Source organism: Brassica rapa, chromosome A07 (genome assembly GCF_000309985.2).
Source record: "Brassica rapa cultivar Chiifu-401-42 chromosome A07, CAAS_Brap_v3.01, whole genome shotgun sequence".
NCBI lineage: Eukaryota > Viridiplantae > Streptophyta > Magnoliopsida > Brassicales > Brassicaceae > Brassica > Brassica rapa.
Genome location: NC_024801.2, coordinates 14927830 through 14943325, shown reverse-complemented (window position 1 = coordinate 14943325; position 15496 = coordinate 14927830). Strand labels below are relative to the sequence as shown.

The 15496-nt window shown below is 39.2% G+C and overlaps 3 protein-coding genes, 1 non-coding gene and 1 pseudogene across 5 annotated transcripts; 4 read left to right on the top strand and 1 right to left on the bottom strand.

Annotated features, from left to right (window-relative positions):
• The first annotated feature begins 213 nt into the window (after window positions 1-213).
• LOC103829571 lies at window positions 214-4107 on the top strand (annotated as a pseudogene).
• A 505-nt stretch (window positions 4108-4612) lies between these two features.
• Window positions 4613-5771, top strand: LOC103829883. The gene is made up of 3 exons (XM_033275992.1): window positions 4613-5174; window positions 5313-5584; window positions 5667-5771. Exons 1-3 carry the CDS (start codon window positions 4613-4615, stop codon window positions 5769-5771), a joined length of 939 nt encoding a protein of 312 aa, XP_033131883.1.
• A 358-nt stretch (window positions 5772-6129) lies between these two features.
• On the top strand, window positions 6130-10737 carry LOC103829569 (ATP-dependent DNA helicase DDM1). The gene is made up of 16 exons (XM_009105242.3): window positions 6130-6853; window positions 7027-7105; window positions 7199-7471; window positions 7555-7653; window positions 7762-8108; window positions 8191-8380; window positions 8463-8638; window positions 8725-8794; window positions 8876-9065; window positions 9151-9246; window positions 9328-9422; window positions 9513-9632; window positions 9717-9836; window positions 9935-10033; window positions 10112-10216; window positions 10300-10737. The coding sequence occupies exons 1-16, from the start codon at window positions 6822-6824 to the stop codon at window positions 10522-10524; spliced, it is 2316 nt and encodes a 771-aa protein (XP_009103490.2). The 5' UTR covers window positions 6130-6821; the 3' UTR covers window positions 10525-10737.
• Window positions 10738-10817: 80 nt separating this feature from the next.
• Window positions 10818-10889, bottom strand: TRNAE-UUC. The gene has a single exon. It is a non-coding gene; the product is annotated as a tRNA-Glu (tRNA).
• Window positions 10890-11352: 463 nt separating this feature from the next.
• Window positions 11353-15221, top strand: LOC103829568 (succinate dehydrogenase [ubiquinone] flavoprotein subunit 1, mitochondrial). 2 transcript variants are annotated; one of them, XM_018653262.2, is made up of 15 exons: window positions 11353-11603; window positions 11810-11971; window positions 12064-12151; window positions 12261-12407; window positions 12550-12690; window positions 12768-12853; window positions 12937-13029; window positions 13116-13179; window positions 13282-13425; window positions 13547-13734; window positions 13847-14021; window positions 14117-14287; window positions 14386-14455; window positions 14553-14673; window positions 14782-15221. In XM_018653262.2, exons 1-15 carry the CDS (start codon window positions 11511-11513, stop codon window positions 14920-14922), a joined length of 1884 nt encoding a protein of 627 aa, XP_018508778.1. In that variant the 5' UTR covers window positions 11353-11510; the 3' UTR covers window positions 14923-15221. The 2 variants fall into 2 exon arrangements, with proteins under 2 accessions (XP_018508778.1, XP_009103489.1); XM_009105241.3 differs by having other exon boundaries at window positions 11358-11603; window positions 11813-11971.
• Window positions 15222-15496: the final 275 nt, after the last annotated feature.

Below are 15496 nucleotides of genomic sequence, written 5' to 3'. Positions count from 1 at the left end.
CAGTTTGCCAAAAAATAATTAATTAATTATATTTTAAATTTGGATAATTTTGTTGCCAAACTAAAATAAAAAAATATAAATAATTTAAAAATAAGATTAAGATCCTCACACGAGAACAGAACCTACTGTACATTTTATTCAACCTTCGTTCAAATTTCCAGCGAAACCCATCTCCATTCTCCCTCCCGGAAAAACCGTAGCTGAGCTCCGATCGACCTTCACCATGGGGGACATGAACGAGCCTTTCATGCGTAACCAAAACGCTGCCGTACAGGCACGCACTAACTAAGGTTCAGAACCGATGCAATGTTCTTCAGCTTAAGCTGGTTCGTCGTCTCTTCTCTCCGATTTATTCATACGATTTTCGCTCTCGTTTGCTTTATTTATCTTACACTAGAGATATTTATTAAGATTCTACGATTCAAATTTGGTTGTTGTGTTCTAGTCTTTTCATCAAGTATTATCTCAGTATCTACTGATATTTTACCATTGCGGATCAGGTGCTAATAACATGATCACTTCTGAATTTTGAATATCAAATGACAGTTTAGAATCAATAAGATGTATGGATTCACCATGAGGAGAAGGCTTTGTAACCTGTTTGAGGTGGATTTCATCTTAGTATTAGAAAGTTAATATGATCACTTGCTGTTTCGCAGATGGGTCAAAGCCAACCCACAGGCTTGACCCCCAATCTTTTGAAGCTCTTTGAACCACGACCTCCCTTGGAGTTCCAGCCACCACCTGAGAAGAGAAAATGCCCTCCTTATACAGGTTTGCGAGCTTTGCTTCTGATTCTATTTAACTTTTACTCATAATGAGGAGGGTAATAATCTTCTTTGTCCCGTGTGTGTGTATTTTCTTAGGCATGGCTCAATATGTGTGTCACTTTGCTGAACCTGGAAATCCAGAGTATGCTCCACCTAAGCCTGAAGTTGAAACTCCTGTATGTTTTCATCTCAATCTCTCTCTCTGTTATGCTTACTTTAGTGACATGTATATCTTTATTCTATTTTGGACCACCAGGCACAGAAAAGGGAGAGAATTCATAAATCACGACTGGAGAAAGGCGTTGAAAAGGCTGCAGAGGATCTAAAGAATTGTAAAACAGAGCTGGCTATTTTATAATTTATATAGCAGCTCTGTTTTGGTGACTTGAAGTTACAGTTTGATATTTTTTTTGTCTGTCAGATTATCCGAATAATGATCCCAATGCTTCTGGAGATCCATACAAGACACTGTTTGTTGCAAGACTTGTAAGTTCCACTGCCTGCTGAATTGACGACCATTGTAGACAGGTGTGTGTTTTGTGGTACTTGACTTTATGCTCCTCTTGTCTACTTGCAGAACTACGAAACCTCTGAGAGTAAGATTAAAAGAGAGTTTGAGGCTTATGGACCAATCAAGCAGGTATGTATATCCCATCATTCCCTAACAGGTTCGGTAAGAATTTTTGAGATGGCTTCTCGCTCTCATGTTTCTCTTTGCAATATGTTTGATTTTACGTTCAGAAGTCTAGGTTTTTGAAATTTTTACGCACAGCTTTTTTCCTTTGAGACCAGAGGTCGAGATGTTTCTGAATTGACATGTTTCGCCTTCTTTTAGTCTACTTATTAAAGCCACTGGGTCTTTTTCTCATAACTTGCTAAAATATTGTAAGTAGTAAAAGAAATCCTGCTCCGTATTTTGTAAATTTCACAAACCTTGGTTGAGATTTTTCTGGGCAAGTCAACCATAGGAGCAGGTATAGATCAGGTAACTTTCACATTTTGATCTGTCTTTTCAAAGGATATATATATATGCTCTTGTTACTACTATATCGAGGGGTTGACACTCACAGGTTTCATAGTGTCTAAGATATATATTTCTCGAAACCCATCCTGGTAAGCTACTTTGAAATATTTTGTCCCGGTTTTCCCTATCCTGGCACCTTATGATTCATCCTACGTGGGAAGCATATGACAGAACGGTCTTCTACCAATTCAAATGGCTCATTCTATAAGCAGAGCTAATCAGAATATGACAGAACGGTCTTCTACCAATTCAAATGGCTCATTCTATAAGCATAGCTAATCAGAATATGCTTTTCACGGTCAGAGTTTTCTAAGAGCACCCGCAACCGTGGATTTTGATGAATCCTTAGCCCAAATCCGTAGGATTAGGGTATTAAAAAAATAATATTTATGCTTAATGCAGGAAGGACTGGGCCGTCGCGAGGGTTTAGACGGATCGAATCCTTAGAGACGTGGCTTCTTCTGAGTGGGTGCGTGGGCTATGCGTTTGGGTGGGGTCAAAAAAAAAATTCATTTTCCATCGAAACCGAAAAAAAAAAAAGTTAAGGAGAGAAAGGCGATTTACAGGCGATCTCTCTCGATCTCGCTCCCTCGGCTCCAGCTAAGGTAAATCGAAGCTTTTACTCCTAGATTTCTTGATTAAGATCACTCTTCATGTTCTCTGTTCTCTATTAAGGGTTTGGTGGTGTGGTTTCGACCGAATTTAGTTTAATTGAGAAATGAGGGTTTGTAAAAATTTTGGGGATAAATCGTTATTTCTTGTTTATGGATTGTATCGGTCTCGGATATCCTCTTTGTGTCAATACGGATTGAAACAGGTTGTAGTTTCAAGCGATTTGCCGTTTCTGAACTGTTTTCAATTGAAACTTTTTTAGTGATATTGTTATCTTATATGTGTTCGAATTCACTTTGTTGATGTTGTTTTCGTTCCTTCTAGCCAGTTTGCTTCCTTCTCGTCAATTTGCTTTAACTCTAGTGGTTGTTTAACTCTGTCTGTTTTCAATTTCTTTTCAGGTTTACGATAATGGGACGATACAGTTACAGCCAGCCATCTTCATCATCAAACTCTCAAGACTTAAACTCCCTCCTTCAAGCCGAAGCAGAGATGTACGCGGCTGAAGCTGAGATAAGTCAGTGGAATGCAGAGGCCATTCACAACAAACCATCACCAGAGGGTGATGATGGAATCCCCAGGACATGCTACTGTGGGTCGGAGCCTGTTCACGGTTATGGACTAACTCCTAAAGATCCATACCGACGGTACATTACGTGCCCCAATGGTGATGATGGAGACTGCCACGTCTGGAAATGGTGGGACGTGGCCGTCGAGGAGGAGATGAGGGACATTCAGACGGAGCTTAGTGAGCTTAAGGGTGAAGCCAATGAGCGTGAGCAGAAGCTGCTCATCCTTGAGAAGAGAATAGGCGAGCTTACAAAGAAGAAACCAGGAGCTAAGCGAATGGTCTTTACCATAGTTTTAGTAGGGTTGGTGTTACTTATAAATGTGCTAGGTTAGTTTATTTAATTGTTTCATCTCTTATAGTTATCAAATTTTATAGTTTGAGAAAGTTGATTGTTTGTTCTTCTTTTTCAGGAAAAATTGTGAAGGATTCAAAGGAGTGGGGCGTACCAGCCATGTTTCTTTAACGAGGTAATTTTTTAACTTTCTGGTGTTTTAACTATTGAAAACTGCTGGAGGGAGCTGAGGCACGACCAGAAATGGTGCTCCTTATATCCGGCAAAGGAGAAGCGCAAACAAGCTGTGGAGGTGGATACAGAAGAAGAGCAGTTTGTCGATCCAGAGGTTAGACCACCAGGAGTAAAGGCTGCGAAAGCTGGTAAGAAGAAGAAGAGTGGCAGGGAGGAGGAGTTGTCGCAACTACAGGGGGTTTTAGAAATTAAACAAAAACTGTCGAAACAGAAGCTTCTTGATCGTTTACTCGCAAAAGCAGAACCTCTCTCTGAAATGGAAATCAGTCTTAAGCTCAAACTAATGTCAGAAATGTTATGATCTTTTATTAATCTTGCTTTTTAGGTATTATAACTATTTAGTGTACTTGATCACTGTGTTATTTGATCGAAATTGATATTTTTAAAAACGCTTACTAACTCTTGTCACTCTGTTTTGACAGGTTGACGCATGTGGGAAGGAGTCACGGGTGCATTTGGTCTGTAGCTCTTGTGGGAAGGAGTCACGGGTGTTGCAGGAGCCACGGGTGTTGTAGGAGTCACGGATGACTCTGTTTCCTTTAGTATAAGTACTAGTGTTGTAGTTGTCTCTGAGAGTTTGTATTAATCAACTCTCTTTGTTTTCCTCGGAGCTGTTCTTATCTACCACTGCACTGAAGTTTAGGTAATCTACTCTATTTGTTTTCAAACTTGGAAAAAACGTGTATCCTCTAGTATTTGAATGATTGTCTGATCCCTTCTAATATTTAAAAACACTGCACTGATGTTTTTTGTTATTTGATTCAACATCTGTAGTTTGTGACTATTAAGAATTGTATCAAGCTGATGTTTTCTTTGTTCTAGACTTTTACTGATAGAAATAATGAAACCAATGTTGAACCGGTAGCAAAAATTTGATTACGAGTTGTAAACCAATGAAACCAATGTTGAACCGGTAGCACAAATTTGATTACGAGTCAAACCAAACCAATAATGAACTTTAATGTGGAGTAAACCAATGAAACCAATGTTGAAATTTAATGAAATTTGATTATGTAACATTGCCCATTTGTTTAAAATAATATTTTGGTTAAACCTATAATCAAAATTTCTATCCAATCTTATTTGTTTAAGATAATTATTTTCTAGAAATGTCATCATCTTCATCCGATGAAGTCGATGCAAGATTGGACGAAATTTGTGATGAATACGTGGAAGAAATATACAACGACATAGTGGAGACCCAAACCATACCACAAAGGACACGTCAGTATGTTGAACGACACCGCGAAGGAGGACAAGACCAGTTATGGAATGACTATTTCAGCGAAGATCCGACATTCTCGACTGCAATTTTCAGACGCCGTTTTCGCATGAATCAGAATTTATTCTTGCGTCTTGTTCATGGCCTAGAAGAGTACTTTCCATTCTTCCAGCAAAGAAGAGATGCGACCGGGAGATGGAGTCTTACGGCACTACAAAAATGTACTGCTGCTATTCGACTGCTTGCTTATGGTAATGCGGCTGACACCGTTGATGAATATCTCCGACTTGCTGAGACCACTGCACTTTCGTGTTTACATAATTTCACAGACGGAATTATACAATTATTCGGAAATGAGTATCTACGACGACCCACACCGGAGGATCTCCAACGGCTATTAGATATTGGAGAGAAACGAGGGTTTCCTGGGATGGTCGGGAGCATTGATTGTATGCATTGGGAGTGGAAAAACTGCACAACCGCTTGGAAAGGACAATATGCACGTGGATCGGGAAAACCGACAATTGTCTTAGAGGCGGTAGCTTCTCACGATATTTGGATATGGCACGTCTTTTTTGGTCTTCCAGGTACCTTAAACGATATTAATGTTCTCGATCGATCTCCTGTTTTTGATGACCTTTTACAAGGTCGAGCTCCGAGGGTAAAGTACATGGTCAACGGACACACGTATAAGTTGGCGTACTACCTCACAGACGGTATATATCCAAAATGGTCGACATTTATCCAATCTATCACACTCCCACAAACTCCTCAACATGAGTTATTTGCTAAAGTTCAAGAAGCAACCCGAAAAGATGTGGAGCGGGCTTTTGGAGTTTTGCAATCTCGATTTGCAATTGTTAGAAATCCGGTTAAAACATTGAACAAAGAAAAGATAGGGAAGATTATGAGAGCATGTATCATACTCCACAATATGATAGTCGAAGATGAACGGGATGGATACTATCGTATTGATATATCTGAATTTGAAGAAGGAGACGCCTCCAGATGTTCAGAGGTGGAAACCGAGATGCCAACAAATCTGAACAATATCTTTCCCACTCGGAATGATCTTCGTGATAAGCAAAAGCATGAAAGATTGAAGAATGATTTAATCCAAAATATTTGGAATAAATTTGGTGATGAAGATTAAAAATTATTCTATATTTATGTAAAATTTTTGTTTTTATGTTTAATTAATGTATTTTATGTTTAATTATTGTTTTAATGTAAAATTATTGTATTTTGATGTTAAGTTATGGATTAATTAATGTATTTTATGTTAAATTAATGTATTTTTTGTTTATTTATATTTCACAAAAAAAATATTTTTTTTCCTAAGGATTCTAACTTAAGGATCACCATTGTACACACATTTTTAACAAGAGTCCTTAACTATTCAAAAAAAAAAAAAAAAATTTAATACTTTAATAATCCTATGGACTCCACAATGGATGCCACCGTTGTGGATGCTCTAAGTCGCGTGAGTATGGATCTAATGGCTGACGCTATTGTCTTCCCGTAGCAATAAACATTAAACATGCGTGTGTGTGTTCTGTAAGATACTCCTTTGTTTTCTTTCCGTCTGATAATGTGTTTAGCGTTTTATTATGCACCTGCAAAACAAACGAAACCATTTAGCATTTTAACTTGTCATCATTTTTATGTTCTATATGTTTATTATATAACCACTGGATTAATGTAGGATTACATATTAAAACTTAGTAATTAATATACACAGGATTCTCTGACTGTGTTGTTCGATATAATAATAATTTATATAAAATTCAGTCAATAAAAGTAATACAAATATACAATACCCATAACCATTGTCTTCGCCTTTGTACTATACAATGAGAATACAGTGATACAGATAAGGAGAAACATAGGGGTAAAAGCGTCAATACAATCTTCCCGCCAGTGGGCGCTACTTCCAATTAATAGAAAAATCGAAAAATGTGACAGTGCGTCTTTTCACCATACCCTCGTTTTGAATTTGCTCTCCGAAAGCGTCTGAGAGAGAGACAGAGAGAGTGCTCGGTGATTTCTCCCGCCGCTTGGGGTTTTTCCCGTTACCGGAACAACCTTCTCCTCCAATGGTTAGTCTGCGCTCCACAGAAAACACTCCGTAAGTCTCTCCCAACCTCTCCTTTTTTTCTCCGGCGATGTTACTGATCCCTAACGCCTCTCGCTGTTATTCTTTGGGGATTTTTCCCAATCTGTGTATGATTGCTTGTTGTGGTATAGCATTGTTTATCTCTGTTGATTTTTAGATTCGTCATTTTACTTTCGGATTTTTAGGGCTTCGGAAATGGCCAGCGACGGCAAAACGGAGAAAGATGGCTCCGGCGACTCACCCACTTCTGTTCTCAGCGATGAGGTTTGTTCTGTGTTCTTTGGGCTTTCGAGTGTGAAGCTTTTTCTTCTGTAAATGTGTATTGATTTGGGCCTTGTTTTGTTTTACTTTTTGAAGGAAAACTGTGAAGAGAAAACTGCTGCTGTTGCTGTAGAGGAAGATATACTTCTAGCCAAGAATGGAGATTCGTCTCTTATCTCTGAGGCCATGGCTCAGGAAGAAGAGCAGCTGCTTAAAATCCGGGAAGATGAAGAGATTGCTAAACGTGCTGCTGGGTCTGGTGAAGCTCCAGATCTGAATGATACTCAGTTTACTAAACTTGATGAGCTCTTGACGCAAACCCAGCTCTACTCTGAGTTCCTCCTTGAAAAAATGGAGGATATCACCAAAGTAAAATCTTCTTCTTGTTGGTTATTCACATTTGTAATGAGAGTTGTTTTTTTTTTCTTAATTGACTTCCTGTGTTTTGCTAGAATGGGATAGAAGGTGAGACCCAAAAGGCCGAGCCTGAGCCTGAGCCCGAGAAGAAAGGTCGTGGACGTAAAAGAAAGGCGGCTACCCAGGGCGACAGTGTTAGTTCCTTTTTTTATAAACTTCATCCACTCTCATATTGGGTATCTTTTGTGTTGTTCAGAAAATCAACTTACTTTTGGATGTTGGACGTTTTATTTTTCATTCAGATGAAGGCTAAGAAAGCTGTTGCTGCTATGATTTCAAGATCTAAGGAAGGTCGTGAATCTGCCGAGTCAGATCTGACAGAGGAAGAAAGAGTCATGAAAGAGCAGGGTGAACTTGTTCCTCTTCTTACTGGTGGAAAGTTAAAGTCTTATCAGCTCAAAGGTGTCAAATGGCTGATATCATTGTGGCAAAATGGTTTGAATGGAATTCTAGCTGATCAAATGGGACTTGGAAAGACAATTCAAACCATTGGTTTCCTATCACACCTGAAAGGAAATGGGTTGGATGGTCCGTATCTTGTGATTGCTCCACTCTCTACTCTTTCAAACTGGATGAATGAGATCTCTAGGTACTCTCTTGACCATTCGTGTTTATATATATGTGTCAAGGTTTGAGGTTTGTTTTCAATTTTTTGTTCTCTTGTTGAATAGGTTCACGCCTTCCATTAATGCAATCATTTACCATGGAGATAAGAAAGAAAGGGATGAGCTCAGGAAGAAGCACATGCCCAGAACTGTTGGTCCGAAGTTCCCTATAGTCATAACTTCTTATGAGGTTGCTATGAATGATGCTAAAAAAAATCTGCGGCACTATCCATGGAAATATGTTGTGATTGATGAGGTAATTCTCCAGATTGACTAGCGTCCTAGGCACATGAGTTTGTATCATCTTGTAACTTATTTTTTTTTATTTAATCTTATAGGGTCACAGGTTGAAAAACCACAAGTGTAAACTGCTGAGGGAGCTAAGATACTTGAATATGGAGAACAAACTTCTGCTGACAGGAACACCTCTGCAAAATAATTTGTCTGAGCTTTGGTCACTGTTGAATTTTATTCTGCCTGACATCTTTGCATCACATGACGAATTTGAATCATGGTACTTTTCTACTGTTATCCGTAGCTTCATCTTTTAAACATTTATTCCTCTTCAAGTATCCAGCTGATAAACTTAGTACTTTATAGGTTTGATTTTTCTGGAAAGAATAATAATGAAGCAACTAAGGAAGAAGGAGAAGAGAAAAGAAGAGCTCAAGTATGAACATTTATGGTTTATTTCAGTAGATTTATTTGATTGTATATATATATCTCATGAGAAGAGTAACTTTTTGGCTAGGTTGTTGCGAAACTTCATAATATACTACGACCTTTCATCCTCCGAAGAATGAAATGTGATGTTGAGCTCTCACTTCCCCGGAAAAAAGAGATTATCATCTATGCTACAATGACGGATCATCAGAAGAAGTTCCAGGAACATCTTGTGAATCGCACCTTGGAAACACACATTAGAGATGATACTATCCGAGGTATACTTGATCTTCTGTGTGTTTTATGCTTTTACAATTAGTTATGTCTCTTCTGGATTGCTTTGTTAATCCGTTATATTATCAGGTCATGGCTTGAAGGGAAAGCTTAACAATCTTGCTATTCAACTTCGAAAGAACTGCAACCATCCTGACCTTCTCGTGGGGCAACTAGATGGCTCATGTATGTGTCAGTGTGCCTTTCTACAAATGTGTTCAAAATTTATATGGTACCATTCTGTTTAACTGTTCTTTTTCTTAATAGATCTCTACCCACCTTTGGAAGATATTGTGGGACAGTGCGGTAAATTCCGCTTATTGGAGAGATTGCTTGTTCGGCTATTTGCCAAAAATCACAGAGTATGTTTTACAATTCACAACCCCTGGTGGCTGGTGCATAGCTCATTTTCCATGAGATCGGCTCTGATTTTTGTTTTCCCTGGTGAACAGGTCCTTATCTTCTCTCAGTGGACAAAAATATTGGACATTATGGATTACTACTTCAGTGAGAAGGGGTTTGAGGTTTGCAGAATCGACGGTAGTGTGAAACTAGAAGAAAGGAGAAGACAGGTTTGTCCTGTGCTTATGCTGCTTTTGCATCATAACAATATTCGTACCATATAATAACCACAAGGTCTATCTCTTACGAAACAGATCCAAGAATTCAATGACGAGAAGAGCAACTGCAGGATATTTCTTCTCAGTACCAGAGCTGGAGGACTCGGAATTAATCTTACTGCTGCAGATACATGCATCCTCTACGATAGCGATTGGGTAAAAATCAAATTAGTCCATTTTTCTAAGAAATTCTTTCCTGGTCTTTATCTCTTTCTGGGTGGTCTCTAACTGTATGTGGGTTGCCTGATCTCCAGAACCCTCAAATGGACTTGCAAGCCATGGACAGATGCCATAGAATTGGTCAGACAAAACCTGTTCATGTTTACAGGCTTGCGACGGCTCAGTCAATAGAGGTAAAACTATTAATCATGTTTCTACTCTCAAGTCAGTGAGATTTTTGTTTATTGAGACTAGTATAACGTTTTGCGCAGGGTCGAGTTCTGAAACGAGCGTACAGTAAGCTTAAGCTGGAACATGTGGTTATTGGCAAAGGGCAGTTTCATCAAGAACGTGCCAAGTCTTCAACACCGTTAGAGGTTTAATTTCTCTCAAAAAACAAATCCTTTTGTACTATACCCTTTAATCTCTTAGTAAACGCTTGAACCAAACAAATACGCAGGAAGATGACATACTGGCGTTGCTTAAGGACGACGAAAATGCTGAAGATAAACTGATACAAACTGACATAAGCGAGGAGGATCTTGACAGGGTGCTTGACCGGAGTGACCTGATGATTACCTTACCTGGTGAGACTCAAGCACAGGAAGCTTTTCCAGTGAAGGGTCCGGGTTGGGAAGTGGTCTCTAGCTCAGCTGGAGGGATGCTGTCTTCCCTCAACAGTTAGACCACTCTTTGAAAACCACTTCGGTGTGTGTTTTTCTCCGGAACATTACCGGTTACTTTTGCCTGATACTCGGAAGTTTTAACTTGAAACCTTGGAAACATCTGATGAAAACAATTGCGGATACTATGTTATTAGACTATTTATTTATGCGTTTTGAAATTTGGCAGTACCTTTTAGTTAAGTTGAAGTTTGAAACTTGGAATTTTTGCATTATTTGTTTGTGTTGGATTTTTGCTATGTTAATGATCAGGCCCGGTTGAGTAACTAAAACTCAAAAATGTGAAAAAAAAGAGCTCCGTTGCCGGGAATCGAACCCGGGTCGCCTGGGTGAAAGCCAGGTATCCTAACCGCTGGACGACAACGGAATTGATGTTTATAGTTGTCATTATCGTATATTCAAACCTAGTCTTTTCCTCACAAAAGGTTTCCAAATACTGGATTAGAACCGTCCACGATTATCCCTTCCTACGTTTCCGAATACTATTAAGCTGAACCTTATATAAAAATTGAAAAAAGTATTTATGGAAGCATGGAATAATTTGATGAGTATGTTACTGGTATAGATAATAAAAACATGGGCCATTATTATTTAAATTTTTTTAATGGCCCTTATTATTTTAAAATTTATTTATTTTAATCGAGTTACCCCTTTCATCGTTTGATCTAAAAAATGAGCAGGAGACGGGCAATAAAGTATAAATTGTCCACCAAACATGTTATCAATTTGACCAATACGAGGGCCTAACCTTGGGGGGTGGTTTAGTTCCCAAAGCAAACCGGTTTAGGCGTAGTTATCGTAAGAGAGTAAGGGTATAAACGGAATTAAAAGAAGTCATCGTTTTCCATTTTTGCTTTAATAAGCACCTCACCTCGGTGGCTCTCTCTCACTCCGCTCGCGAGTTCTCAGGTAAACTTAAAAACGATTTCGTCTACCATTTCATTTGCATCGAATCTGATCGGCTAGTGGATTCAAGAACAAGAAGAAGATGTGGCGCTGCGTCTCTCGTAGCCTTCGTGTTCCTTCCTCAAGGACCTCGCTCTCTGGATCTCGCTTTTCCAGATTCCTCTCCACCGGTTCCGTAAGATCTCTCTCCCGATTCTTAGGTTTATCGTTTCGATCGTATGTAAATACGCGTGGAATCTCGAGTAACGGTTTATTCAGTAGTCAATAGTTTCGTCCGCCATCAAATCCGTTTGAGTTTTAGTATTGAATTTGATCGGGATTGCGTATTGTTAGAATTGCTTTTATTTTTGCTTATTGTGTGTATGGATGTTGATCATGCAGCAGACAGGTGATTACACGATAGTGGATCACACCTATGATGCGGTGGTTGTGGGAGCTGGTGGTGCTGGGCTTAGGGCGGCCATTGGATTATCTGAGCATGGATTCAACACCGCTTGCATCACCAAGCTCTTCCCCACACGGTCACATACCGTCGCTGCTCAGGTTAATTTCGTTTTACCATTCTGATTAGTAATGGAGTTTTGGTTTCTTTGAGATTTGATGAGCTTTAATGTGATGTGGGGGATCTGTTGAAGGGTGGTATTAATGCTGCACTGGGAAACATGTCTGAAGATGACTGGAGATGGCATATGTATGATACTGTCAAAGGAAGTGACTGGCTTGGTAATCTTCCTCCTCCTTGCAACTCCTCTTTTCATAGCTTATTGCTCTTGCTAGTATGTGGTTCAGTTGTTGTGCGTGCATTGAACAGTTATTGATTTTCTTTGTGTAGGTGATCAAGATGCCATTCAGTATATGTGTAGAGAGGCACCAAAAGCAGTGATTGAACTTGAGAATTATGGTCTTCCCTTTTCTCGTACTGAAGAGGGTAAAATTTACCAGCGTGCGTTTGGTGGCCAGAGTCTTGACTTTGGCAAAGGTGACTTTGTCTAACGTCTTGCTACCTTTTTGATCATTTTATTTGATTTTTTACATTTGTGCTCTTGCTGACTTAGTTTTGGGAGCTTTGATTGTTTTAATAGATTTTTCTCATGTTGGCTTTCTTTTTATTCTACCGTCAGGTGGTCAGGCCTACCGTTGTGCTTGTGCTGCGGATCGGACTGGGCATGCTCTCTTGCATACCTTATATGGACAAGCTATGAAGCATAACACACAGTTCTTTGTTGAATACTTCGCTCTGGATTTGCTCATGGCTAGTGATGGTATGTGTTTGGGATATTTTTTCCTTTTACTTGTAGCTTCCGTTAGTATTGATGCAACATTGTTATCCGATCTGCAGGCACTTGCCAGGGAGTAATTGCACTAAACATGGAAGATGGAACATTGCATCGTTTCCGCTCTGCACAAACAATCTTGGCCACTGGGGTGAGCTAGTTTTTAGTAGGTTTCATGTTACGAATTTTTCCAGTTGTGCAACTTTACTCACACTATGCCTCATTTTCTTCCAGGGTTACGGCAGAGCATACTTCTCTGCAACCTCAGCACATACATGCACAGGAGATGGCAATGCCATGGTTGCACGTGCTGGTCTTCCACTCCAGGTATGCTGCCTATTCCGTTTTGAGATAAATGGTGTATAACGTATCTGTATACTAATAATATTGTTGTCTGATTACGTCATATGCAGGACTTGGAGTTTGTTCAGTTCCATCCAACTGGTATTTATGGAGCCGGATGTCTCATCACTGAAGGTTAGCATCTTGTCCTCACATACTCCATTTACTTAGAAGATAGAGATTTAAAGTGGTTTGTCACATGTTCATTTCTGGTGTTTCTCTACTGTACTATTGCAGGATCCCGAGGTGAAGGTGGTATCCTTAGAAACAGTGAAGGTGAACGTTTTATGGAACGATATGCTCCTACAGCCAAGGATCTTGCATCAAGAGATGTTGTCTCTAGATCTATGACTATGGAAATTAGGGAAGGTCGTGGTGTAGGTATGCTAGATTCAACTTTCGCAGCTAACCCTCATTATGAGTCTTTGAGGACCATGATTAATTTCGTGATCCTGTGTAGTCTTAATACTTGTTTTGGATTAACCGTTGCTAAAATGGCCAGGACCGCATAAGGATCATATCTATCTCCATTTGAACCATCTCCCACCAGAAGTTCTAAAAGAAAGGCTTCCTGGAATATCTGAGACCGCTGCAATCTTCGCTGGTGTTGATGTTACCAAAGAGCCAATCCCAGTCTTGCCTACTGTGCACTATAACATGGGTGGTATCCCAACAAATTACCACGGCGAGGTAAGAATAGCAGGAGTCGTTGAACTTTTAAAGTAATTTTACTGAAATTTGTGTAGAGTGAAATATGAGATGCAGTAGAAATCAGGAGTAATTTTTTTTTTTTGTCGTGCAGGTAGTGACCATCAAAGGAGATGATCCAGATGCAGTGGTTCCAGGGCTTATGGCTGCTGGGGAGGCAGCTTGTGCATCTGTTCACGGTGCCAACAGGCTTGGTGCAAATTCTCTCCTCGACATTGTTGTGTTTGGCCGTGCTTGTGCGAATAGGGTAGCAGAGATAAGCAAACCAGGTTAGTCATTTTTTTTGTAGATACTGTATTATAAAGTACATAAAGAAGAGTCTAACCTGATGTTTTTTATCTGCCTTATTCCTCGATGGGTGCAGGGGAGAAACAGAGGCCTCTGGAGGAGAATGCAGGCAAGAAGACGATAGAATGGCTGAACAAGTTAAGACACTCAAGCGGGTCGCTTCCTACATCAAGTATCAGATTGAACATGCAGAGGATTATGCAGAACAATGCAGCTGTCTTCCGCACGCAAGAAACATTGGAAGAAGGTAACAAAAATTAATCTTAGTTAGTCCTGGGGATTAATAAGCTCTCTCCCATCTGCAAAAGCCGCAAGTTTATCTTAACCTGGAAAAATTTATTGCAGGTTGTCAGTTGATCGACAAGGCATGGGAAAGTTTCGAGGATGTCCAGGTTAAAGATCGGAGTTTAATATGGTAAAACGATGGTTTACACATGGGGTCGAGATTATTAAATTATCAATGTTACAAAAAGCTCCTTGTTAGTTGTGACTAACTTATCTGATGAATGCAGGAACTCTGATCTGATAGAGACAATAGAACTGGAGAACCTATTGATAAACGCTTCAATAACAATGCATTCAGCGGAAGCACGAAAGGAAAGCAGAGGAGCACATGCTCGGGAAGATTTCACGGTTTGATTCCCCTTCTTTCCTCATACAGTAGTATATTTTATAAAGAAGAAGATGATGATGATGATGATATAATAATGAATGTGTGTGTGTGTGTGTGTGTGGGTGCAGAAAAGAGAGGATGGAGAATGGATGAAGCATACATTGGGGTATTGGGAAGACGAGAAAGTGAGGTTGGAGTATAGGCCTGTTCACATGGACACTCTCGACGATGAGATTGACACTTTCCCTCCCAAAGCTCGCGTCTACTGATTTCCTTCCCCCCACAAACAAACAAGCAAGCAGCAGCAGCGATATGCTTGTTATTTTTATTGTGTCGACTGAATAATAATAATACCAGGAGGATAAGAGAGAAGGGGATTAGGAGAAATGGACACAAAAAAAGGAGTTTTTGCTATTTATTATTGTGATGAGAGAAAGCTCATGTTTTGGAGGACAAAAACAGCTTTCGTCGTCTTCATCTTGTTTTTTTACATTTGACACCAGAAAGGGTGTGTAATAAAATGGTAAAAGACCGTTAAAATGTGTTCTGTATTCCCTTTTAACCAGTTCTTGAAACACTATTTACTTCTATCTTATTAAAAGAAAATTATGTCTTATTAGAAGAGAAAGAACAAATATAAAATACTCCTAAGATTTATCACTTATTTACTATAAAATGTCACTGAGGTAATTAATAAACCTACATTTTAATATTCATTGTCTTTTTTATGATATGAATACATTTCTTAAATTGATTATTAGCATTACAAGAAATCGGCAACAATAACATAGATAGACAACATTAATATTGCTCCCATTATACCACATGGAAATTACTTAATCT

Bases quoted from the DNA above. Each gene is read 5' to 3' on its own strand.
- LOC103829569 (XM_009105242.3), top strand. From the start codon at position 6,822: ATGGTTAGTCTGCGCTCCACAGAAAACACTCC. The intron at 8,381-8,462 runs GTAATTCTCCAG...TTAATCTTATAG, and splicing joins AATATGTTGTGATTGATGAG to GGTCACAGGTTGAAAAACCA. The intron at 10,217-10,299 runs GTTTAATTTCTC...ACAAATACGCAG, and splicing joins AGTCTTCAACACCGTTAGAG to GAAGATGACATACTGGCGTT.
- LOC103829568 (XM_018653262.2), top strand. From the start codon at position 11,511: ATGTGGCGCTGCGTCTCTCGTAGCCTTCGTGTTCCTTCCTCAAGGACC. The intron at 11,604-11,809 runs GTAAGATCTCTC...TTGATCATGCAG, and splicing joins GATTCCTCTCCACCGGTTCC to CAGACAGGTGATTACACGAT. The intron at 13,426-13,546 runs GTATGCTAGATT...TAAAATGGCCAG, and splicing joins TAGGGAAGGTCGTGGTGTAG to GACCGCATAAGGATCATATC.
- LOC103829883 (XM_033275992.1), top strand. From the start codon at position 4,613: ATGTCATCATCTTCATCCGATGAAGTCGATGCAAGATTGGACGAAATT. The intron at 5,175-5,312 runs GTATGCATTGGG...TTGGTCTTCCAG, and splicing joins GATGGTCGGGAGCATTGATT to GTACCTTAAACGATATTAAT. The intron at 5,585-5,666 runs GTTAGAAATCCG...ACAATATGATAG, and splicing joins TGCAATCTCGATTTGCAATT to TCGAAGATGAACGGGATGGA.